Source organism: Condylura cristata, unplaced genomic scaffold (genome assembly GCF_000260355.1).
Source record: "Condylura cristata isolate star-nosed mole 26May11 unplaced genomic scaffold, ConCri1.0 scaffold00006, whole genome shotgun sequence".
Taxonomy (NCBI): domain Eukaryota; kingdom Metazoa; phylum Chordata; class Mammalia; order Eulipotyphla; family Talpidae; genus Condylura; species Condylura cristata.
Window position 1 is genome coordinate 34,533,733 of NW_004567107.1, and position 10,873 is coordinate 34,544,605.

Consider the following 10,873-nt stretch of genomic DNA (forward strand, 5'->3'; position numbering starts at 1 on the left):
TTTTTGCTTTATTTTAAAAAATAAAAAAACACGTGCCAGCGAGTTTCTGCCATTGCTCAAAGCCTTTCTCAGCATCCCCTTCACCAAAGACGCTCCTCAGGAAATAAGAATGAATCTGCAGAAAGCACGCTGCATTCCCAGTTCATCAGAACTGCCCAGCCTTACAAACTTAAGGTACTACTATTGTTAAACTTAAAAATGAAATAGTTCTTGCAGACTGAGATTGTTTCTTCATTAAACTTAGAGAAAGGGAGTTAGAAACAGTAAGACCATTTACAAAACTATAGACAGATGGCACAAGTCAAAAGCATTGCACAGATGTCAGCTAACAAAATGAGAAATAGTCCAGAACAGCTCATTGTCAACTAAATGATTGCTGGGGCCTTGGACTTCAGTTTCCATTCCTTGTTCCTACTTCCCACCTTGCCCACACAAATGGTGATTCAGGAAGGCCATCCATGGGATCGTACTAAGGAAACAAATCAGTCCTACACTGCCACATTCACCACCACCACCCCTTTCCCTAGGCTGATAGGATGTGATAATTCCTTCCCTTTCCTGTTTCCTCAAACAATTACCCTGCAACTTATTTTTTCCTTTCTGATGCTTTCTTGAAATAAATTGTAGCCTAGTATTATGGTATCACAATGATCAATGATAAGGCATTTGTGTCTATGTGAACAATGTTATTATTAACAAATCTCATTTTCCTCTGGTGATTAATGTTTTTGCTCAAGAATTTCCATATGAATGTTTACTATAGAGGCTGAGAGATTCACTTTCCAGAGCTGCTAGAATGGGAGAATATTTTATAAAATTACCCTTAGTTATATCAGTGCATATCAATTGCCTTTATTTATGGAAATAGAGAAAGCTTATTACAATTTCAATGACTACCTTTAATTAAAAAGATTAAGTTTTTAATCTTTTTATTTGCCGGGCATTATGTTGGGTCCTTGGTGGAATTTGGGAAATAGATTGGGGTTGTTTAACCAATATGTTGTTTCAACCCATTTCTTCAGGAAATTGCAAGTTGTCATATATAGTGAGTGCTCTGACACCAAAGATGTAATGTTTAATTATATTTTTACTTTTCCGTTGACTTTAAAACATTTTTTAAAATTTCTTTTTTTTTTAACATTCTCTCCACCAAGCTACTGGTGCCTGCCATATCCCACCATATACATAATATTTAAAGTTTTGTCATATGAAGTTATCTCAGCTTAGTGTCCCTGGATTGACTAGATACAATAAGAAATAGATTGCTTTAAAAGGCGAATGGTTGTTGGTTTTTGTTTTTCTACATAAAATTTTATTCTCTTTTCAGGCAGTGATTAAAAAAATGTTTAAGATATATGTTTCTTATTACGTAGAATGTCATGCATCTGATTATTTGAAAATTCAATTCCTATTTTATTTTTCAACAGGAGAAGGCTGTTGTCCATAAATCAAGGAAGAAGTCAAAAGAAGAACAAAAATTATCTGATGACCCTGATTCTACTGGTTTTATTTACCCTTATAATGATCTGCTGGTGTGGGCTGTGCTAATGAAAAGGCAGAAGATGGCAATGTTCTTCTGGCAACATGGAGAGGAAGCCACCGCGAAGGCAGTGATTGCCAGTATACTCTACCGAGCAATGGCCCGTGAAGCCAAGGAGAGCAACATGGTGGATGATGCCTCTGACGAATTGAAAAATTACTCAAAGTAGGAGTTCTCTCTTCACTTCATACTAAGCATCGACAGTTCTTAGAATGGTTAGACACTTTTATCTCCCTCCCCTTAGACCTTATTTGATAAGTAACCATGTTGCCATGCATTTCATGCTTCCAGGGAGTCTCCTATAAAAATCAGGCTCTTTTGACGTTTCACAGAGCTTTGTGGAATGAATGGAAGAGAGGTGGCCTGCAAGTGACTTGTATCTAGGCCTGCTGCTTACAATTTGGGCAAGTCAGTTGCCAGATTTTAGGACTTTAGTTTCCTAACTATACAATGTCTAAGTAATGATTTTGAAGTTTCCTTCCTACTCTCAAACTCTTTGTTACTACTAAGTTATATTAAGTCTCTCATTTAAGTATCACATAGGTACATAAACAAATAAATATATATTAAAGAGCAGATGTGATGGTAGAAGATGGACAACTTAGAAATGTTTTTGATTACTAAAGTGTTACCATGGTAGGAAAGATGGGAAAGTACAGTTAATACTAACTACTTTATAACTTTGATTTAAAAACTATTCCAGAGAATGACAGAAGCTCCTTAGCTAAGAAAACCTTTTAGAAAATCACCTGAGGGTGGCTCTAGTTGTAAGCTTTTTATTTAAGTTGTATACTTAAAATTCCAGTTTTCGTTACTAGGTTAGCTTTGAAAAGTTGTCTGTCAAAGAATTCTCTATCAGGGCTAGCAGGAAGGACCTAGTCAAGCAGTATGTAATTTGTTTTGTGGTGGGTGTGCATTGACCACATAGCTCATGCGCTCCTGGGTAAACCAAATTTTATAAGCTGAAGTCTAAATCCTTACTTCAGTCTACTCAGGATAAGGAGAACAATCTGTTTTCTGAAAAGCAATTCCTTTAAAACAACTTCTGCAAACAGATAATGAAGTTGCTGTTACCTCTTTTGTATCAGTCTTTTCTGGATCTCCTACCTAACTTTTTTGAATGTTTCTGGGACCCTCAGCTGCATCTGTATTCCTCCGTTCACCATTGTGTTGTTACAGACAGTTTGGCCAGCTTGCCCTGGATGTTTTGGAAAAGGCATTTAAGCAGAATGAGAGAATGGCCATGAAATTGTTGACCTATGAACTCAAGAACTGGAGCAATTCTACCTGTTTGAAACTGGCTGTGTCTGGAGGAGTGCGACCTTTTGTTTCACATACTTGTACCCAAATGTTGTTGACGGACATGTGGATGGGCCGCCTGAAAATGAGGAAGAGCTCTTGGTTAAAGGTGACATTTACTTGTTTTACAATTTCATTTTTGCTTAGTTTATAGGTTGATATTCTTGAGTTAACTTTTTAACTTGTTCCAGAAGAGTATTTTCAGGAAAACTAATTAATAACTTTGATTCTCATAGTGAACTAGATCCTTCCAGTGGAACCTCTAACAGCTACTCTGTTTTAACTACTAGAGTTTCTTTTAAAAAATGGGGATGATATTACCTGTTGTGTCCATCATAAAACATACTTACTTGTGTGAAAGGAGTTAGAAGTTAAAAACATACAAACTTTCATTATTAGTTAGCACTCTTGCCTCCGAAATGAGATTTTAAGTGAAATTTTCTCAGTTTAAGAATGCAGATATATTTATAAAATTAACAACTTTTGTTGTTCTGTTCATCCATTGTGTTGTTTCAGGGAATAAGTGCCTTTGCTAAGACTACCCTTAAACTGTATTCAGAATATTCTTAGGGAGACACTTCTAGAATTAAGATTGTTGAGTCAAATAGTATGTGTAGAATCAGGGTAGCAACTATCCAAATTAGGGATGAGTCTGACATTTTATATACATTAAGATCTTATGTATGTTATTTGAATAATACTTGTGTCTTGTATAATCCTTACTAATTATTACTTTGCTTTGTTTTCTTTTAAAGATCATCATTAGCATTCTTTTACCAGCCACAATTTTGACATTGGAATTTAAAAGCAAAGCAGAAATGTCACATGTCCCCCAGGCCCAGGACTCCCAGTTTACATGGTATTATAGTGACCAGAACCCCAACGATGCCAAAGAAGGTGCTTCACCGGTTAGTGTCACATCACCATGAAACATGTTCTTGTGGAACTGAATGCGCACAAACAATATTATTACACATATACATATATAACACATTTATAACATTTAACAATTTTTTAACAATCTGACAAGCAAACATTTTGGTTGTCGCTGTGTCAGTTTAGTGATGTGTCATTCTGACTTCATTCAGGGATTTAGTTCACTTCTGCTATCATCTCAATCATGTTATAATGTGGTTAGGTCTCACATGTGGTTAGGTCTCACTTAATTTACTTGAATAATGATTAAGCAGAGCATACCATTTCTACCTCAAAGCCAATTTCAAAGTGTTAATTATATGTGGCAACTCTTTAACTTTTCATTTTCTCCTATGGTCAGTAGAATAAGTAGTTTTACTATTTCTTGGAGGCTACAATGGGGAATGCTTTATATCTTTAAAGTGCTTTATAAATGTATAATTTGCCTTGATCTTTACTGTACTATTCATACATATTTTCATTTATGGATGAATATATCCAGTGACTATGAATCACTAATTGAGTTCCCAGATGTATGCTCTTTCCTGGTAACTTCTCTTGCAACCCATCTTCAGTGGAAAGTCTCCTGTATGTTGTCTGTGGCTATACCTTTTGCTTTTTTAATTATTGCTTATAAAGTTGTCATTTACTGGGAAGTGCAGTAAACATCTTCTCTGACATTAAATACTTCAATGAGGCATCCTTAGCTAGCTTGTCTGATTTGCTTTTGCAACTATTCTTTGTTTAGCTAGGTATGACTATTGGAACCTCAACTTGTATTGCAGAAATATCCTGTGGTCTTTATCCTGTCAAAATGTATATAATACATGTGATTTTCTTTCCTTTCACAGTTAACACTATAATTTGACAGGTTAATGCCTAGTTAATTTCTAATATATCTATTAAGTTTATGTTATTATATGTTTATTATATTTTGGAATATTTGCAAGTGTAAATATTTTGGCTGAGCTCCTGAAAATAATGACTATTTTGCAGAAAGACAGTGATTTGGAAAAGGGCCCTGATGAGAAACTTGAAGGAAATCAGCACTTTGATTTTAAGAGTGGACCCAAAAGCCTTCCATGGACCAGAAAAGTCTACGAGTTCTACAATGCTCCAATTGTCAAGTTTTGTTTTTACACGGTTAGTTTCTGTGTGTGTGTGTGTGTGTGTGTGTGTGTGTGTGTGTGTGTGAGAGAGAGAGAGAGAGAGAGAAAGAGAAAACGGCAGTGGAAGTAGGAACAAGATTGGAGAAGGTGAGGGAATGTTGAAACAGGGCCCTCTTAATGTAGGAACAAAGAACAAGTATTTCCTTCTCTCTCTGGTGCTTCCTGTTAGCACTCCTGGGATTGGATTGAACATTTGAAACTTTGTGGAACAATAAAATTAAGAGCAATGGTTATAGAATTAACTGAGGCAGATAGACTCTTTTTTTATGTTGGACCAAAAAATAAGTTGAAATCACTGCTTTTTCTTTATATAAATGTGTATAATATAGAAAAAAATGCAAGTTTTGATTTTTTTTTGTCTTCAGTATATAGGCTTGTAAATATATTAGTGACAATAGAAATTTTAGGAATTGCATTGTAGGAACAAATAATAAATATATTATGGATTGTAGAGATACAGAGAAGCTATGCTGTAATGTGTTAAATGTTTTTTACATTTATTTAGTATTTTTCTAGTGATTATTTATACTTAAATCACTCATGGCCAAGACTTTCTCTATCTAAAATATGTGAGGTGAGACAACAAAAGGATGTTTATATAAATATGTTAGATTTCAAAATATTTACCTAGCCAATCATGTACTTATTCATGTACTTACTGAATAAGGAGCACGATCTGTTTTCAAAATCAAATTTCTGTTAAAATGATCAGGTTTCATCATTTTTGTGGATGTACAGCAGAACATCCCAAGGAATCTTGAAAGTAACTGTGAGAGAATTATAATCATAGCCACACATTTGTAAAATGAGTAATAAAATAGTTCTCCTTAGAGACATTCTACAGGGGCAGAGAAGGGAATAGGTTGAAAACTGGGGTGGGAGGAGCACATGGAACTATGGTGATGACACATAGGGTAAAGTGGTGGTGGGAAGTCCACAGGGATTACAATTGAGATGAAAAAATGTACAAAATGAAGAATGTTATAATAAATATGTGTGTGTGTATACATACATACATACGTACATATATATGTAAAATTAAAAAAATTTCTCCTTAGGAATGTCCAATATCCAAACTCTCAGAAATGAGACAAAGTCAAGCAAAAGAAACAATAATAGCAAATAGAATAAATAAACCAGCCAGATCTGCCCACTGCAGTGAGCAGTGTTAGTAATGAAAAGACTAGAATGCTTTCTAGTCTTAGGTACCACATTGTTAGTTCCCGTGTGAGCTTTATTGCTGAAGTGTCTCCTTATACATGTTATAATTAAAAGTGAAAATGTAAGCATTTTTGGTCTTATACAGAAGTTAGAAAAAATCAGTCAGAAGGAACATTACCAATATCCATAGTGTTTTAGAGTTTGGCCACCATGAAACCAATAACCAAAAATTAAATACTTTCTCAATAGAATGAATCTATTTAAATTATGTTCCTACTGGACCACTAACTATACATAGACTTTGTGACCTAGACCAAGTAAAGTGTGGAATTAATAGACTTTACCTTAGCTCCTTTATATGCTCTTCACTATAACTCTAATTTATAGGCAGCAATATCCATTATGTGCCTCTGAAAAACATGATCATAACAAATATCATCACTATTGTATGGTCAGAGTGCTTTACACCATAATTTAGGTTATCTTTAGGTAGAGCTAAATACAGGAAAAGATTTATGAAACTTAGGTAGTGCTCAAAAATACATGAGAAATAGAAATTAATGATTAAAAAACATGAGTCTCTTGAATATGAAAACAGGTGCACACAAACACATTTTTCTCTTGACTGATCTGGGATTTTTTTTTGTCTGACTTTTAAAAAAAATTTAATAGAATAGTTTATTTTTATATCATTTTGTGCCTTTTTCCATCTCAAGCTGTAATCCCTGCGTGTTTCCCATCACCAAATCACCCGTGTGCCATCACCAAAGTCCAGTGAACTCCTCCCCCAACCCCCCATTTTTGATCCCATTCCCCATTCCACCCTGTAAAAAAATGTCTCTTATATATAGTTGTTCATTATTAGTTATTATTATTATTATTTCCACCCCTTCCCCTCCCCCTGGTCCTTTATGCTCCTGCTATGAGTGAAACCATCCAGAAATTTTCTTTTTCTTTCTGGCTTATTTCACTAAGCACGATCCCTTCCAGCTCCATCCATGTTGCTGCAAAAGACATGAGTTTATCTTTTATGATTGTTGAGTAACATTCCATTATGTATATGTATCACATCTTTTTAATCCATTCATTCTGGGCATTTGGGTTGATTCCATGTCTTTTCTACTGTAAATAAAGCAGCTATAAACATGGTGGTGCAGGTGTCTTTCTGAATCAGTGTTTTTGTGTCCTTTGGGGTGAAACCTAGGAGTGGAATTGCTGGGTCATATGGAAGTTCCATTTTTAGCAGTTTGAGAAATTTCCAAACAGATTTCTGTGGAGGTTGTACTAGTTGCATTCTGATCTGGGATTTTTAAACACAAGTGTTAGTTACTTAGTGCTTGTGTATTGTTTCCAGAACTATTTAAGGGACCATGTCATCACATACATTGGTGATGATAATGGAAACTGGTAAAGACTTTCTGGTTTAGTGATGTGTCACAGTTTTAAATGTGTGTGCCCAGCTATTCTATTTCTTGTGATATATCTTAAGAAGATAAAAAAATGAAATATGATTACAAATTTATTAATCATTAAGTATAAATGTGTGTGCATTTACTATGCTTTTATTCTGTGTAAAGACTGATGACTTAGTTTAATATGCCCAGTAATTAAGCATGCATTTATTGAATGTTAACTAAGTGACAGCATGCTGAGAGCTGGTGAGAAGAATATCAACAGTCTTTAATTACAAGGACTCTGAGTTAGATAATACTTTTCCATTGACCAGAATATTTCAATCAACATAAAATTTGTAGCAGTCAGTAAATGCATCATTTATTATATTTGAAAATAGGCAATTACTAATGTTGTTCATTTGGTATAGACAGCACACTCATGTTCTATGTTTAACTGGAGAGGAAGGTGCATGATTACTTTTAGCTTCCTGTTGCTCTTACGGTGTCCATGCTTGACTGCTCATGGTTCTGGAAATTCTGGCCAGAAGTCATCAAGATGAGACATTGCTCCCTTCCATATATTTGAGAAAAAAATCTAAATCCAGGATTAGAAACTGTGGTTTCCTTTTGCTTTGATATTAATTTACCAATGATATTTTCATGTGTGTGTGGTTTTGTGAGACTCAGTCCATTTCCTGAGCATGCTCCATGATGGTTCTCACTCACACCCAGGGATGTGTGTCCCCTTCACAGATGGTGTATTTGGCATTCCTCATGCTGTTCACTTACACTGTGTTGGTGGAGATGCAGCCCCAGCCCAGTGTGCAAGAGTGGCTTGTTATCATTTACATTTTCACCAATGCCATTGAGAAAATCAGGGAGGTGAGTTATCCCTTCTACCTTCGACTTCTGCAAACCTCTACTAGAGATGTTTTGAACCCTGGTCAAGAGTGGATGTGAGACAGGCAATAGTGTTTTTGATGCACATGCTCCAGGAGGTGAATGGCTCTTTATTCTTGCCATGTACTTTCTGCTAGCTGCTGTCTTTGAAAGCAGTAATTTTCAAAGAAGATATGTTAGTATGTTTTTTAATCCTAGAATGATGCCATCTAACTATTATTAACCCCTATCCCACGATTTGATTTTCCAGGAGTGTTTTTTAAATTAAATTGGTGTTTGTAAACTGCCATCGCTTCATTTAATTGGCCAAAGTTGTGGATATGTAAGCAATTTCCATACAGCTTTTGAAAGACCCTGCCTTTGAAAACTGAAGCTGAAAATCTTGCTGGGGCTGGTAGTCCAAGAAACAACACAACACAACAATTTTTATTTTTAGTTTGCAATCATTAAAAAAATGAATAGTCCCAAGCAGATAAAGCTACAACTTCATATGTCTATAACCTATAACTTATACTGTTTTTGATAGTGTCTGCGTATTTCTATGTCTTTGCATTTACATACATTAACTTTGTCCTAGAGTTAATATGAATGTCATTAGGTATTAAGTAATTGTACTCTCAGTAATTGTGCCTTTATTGTCTGCTAGTTATTACTGTGGGGTTTATAGATTATGGTAACAACTCAGGAGAAAAGCACTATCTGAATTCTATCAATTTTTATGTTTTGAGGAGAATTGTTTTGCTATTTTGCATTTTAATTTGTTTGATATTCTGCTGCAGGAATAATTTCTTGTATTAGATATTTCTAATATCACATTATTAGAAATTTGCAGATATTCATAGTAAGTAGCTTAGCAACTCAATAAATAACAGTAGTAGTACCAGATTATAAAATTCCTTGATTTCAAATCAGTTTCTTTGCACTCAGCTCTCATGAAATGAAATTGTAGTTACATAAAGCTATTGAAATACTGATTTTTAAAATGTCTTAGGTAAACTAAATAATTATTTTAGTTGGGTTTTCAGATGGCTTGCTAGCACTTGCAGTGACATTAAAATATACTTACAAAATTGTTCAGCTAATTGATTACCTAAGAATAATTTTTTTTAAGATTTATTTATTTATATGTACAGAACTGGGGTACAGGCAAGAGGAATAGGGGCAGTGAGAGGACTCACCAGAGGCAGAGTGGGAAGCAGAACAGGCAGATGGACGAAGTACATTGCTGAGGGGAGCAGCGGGTGGGCCAGGAAAGGTCTGCCAACCATGTGGGTCACCTCCGGGGCAGGGATAGAACTTGTACTAAAGTGGTTTTAGCTTCTTAGTGCTGTGCTTTAACCCGCTACTCCATCAGGGAGGGCCCACCTAAGAATAATTTTAAGTTTTCAATAATCCTCCTATGAGCTAAGGTTTGTTGGGATACAAAAGACTCTTTAAATGAGCAGGTGATATATAGAAGATCATATTGATGAGGCACCAATACTTTACTCCCCCCATCCTTTTATTGTTTTTGAAAGCCCGTTCTTTAAATTTTTCTTCTTTTTTCTTACTGTAGGTTTGTATTTCAGAGCCTGGGAAATTTACTCAAAAGGTGAAGGTATGGATTAGTGAGTACTGGAACCTAATGGAAACTTTGGCCATTGGCCTGTTTTCAGTTGGTTTTGGCCTTCGGTTAGGTGACCCTCCTTTCCACACAGCAGGAAGACTAATATACTGCATAGACATCATATTCTGGTTTTCACGTCTCCTGGACTTCTTTGCTGTCAATCAACGTGCAGGTCAATACGTAACCATGATTGCAAAAATGGTGAGTATGGTTTTCATATGTTGCTCTCCTTTTTAATAGTTCTACCTATTTTCATGGTTCATATCCAATAATGCAAATTTAGGAATTATTTACAGAAACAAAGAACAAAATTTTATCATTGCCTTCCATATACCCACAAACTCATTAAACAAAAGCCTTTGGATGGCTTACTGTTTATTAATTAAGATACTCACCTTATCCTTTGGTTAGGGTCAGTTGATGTGTTTAAGTCACATTTGTCTCTGAGAACAGTAATTCCTGAAGGCCATATTGTGTGAGACTACCAGTGCTATTTTATCATAAAATTTTGATTTATTTCTTTACCTTGCTTCAACCCTAGTCAACTCTTTTTTTTTATTACAAATTTTATTTTTACATCATTTTGCACATTTTTTTTTTCCATCTCGATTGTAATCCCCACGGGTTTCCCATCATCAAATCACCCCTGTGCCACCACCATAGTCCCGTGCATTTCCCTCCCTTCCCTCCCCCCCGTTTTTGATCCCATTCCCCACTCCACCCCACGAAATGTCTCTGGTATATGGTTGTTCATTATTTTTGTTATTTTCTCGCCTGGTCCATTATACTACTGCTATGAGTGACACCATCCGGTATTTTTCTTTCTCTTTCTGGCTTATCTCACTAAGCATGATCTTTTCCAGCTCCATCCAAGTTGCTGCAAAAGACA

General features: G+C 35.4%; 1 protein-coding gene across 1 annotated transcript in view; it reads left to right on the forward strand.

Annotated features, from left to right (window-relative positions):
• Positions 1–10,873, forward strand: part of TRPM6 (transient receptor potential cation channel, subfamily M, member 6) — a 99,487-nt gene that overhangs the window by 33,947 nt on the left and 54,667 nt on the right. Inside the window, exons 16-22 of the mRNA XM_004677990.2 lie at positions 73–174; positions 1,428–1,705; positions 2,720–2,948; positions 3,595–3,747; positions 4,751–4,897; positions 8,232–8,360; positions 9,934–10,185. Coding sequence (XP_004678047.1) covers positions 73–174; positions 1,428–1,705; positions 2,720–2,948; positions 3,595–3,747; positions 4,751–4,897; positions 8,232–8,360; positions 9,934–10,185 — 1,290 coding nt within the window. The remainder of the gene's footprint in view (positions 1–72; positions 175–1,427; positions 1,706–2,719; positions 2,949–3,594; positions 3,748–4,750; positions 4,898–8,231; positions 8,361–9,933; positions 10,186–10,873) is intronic.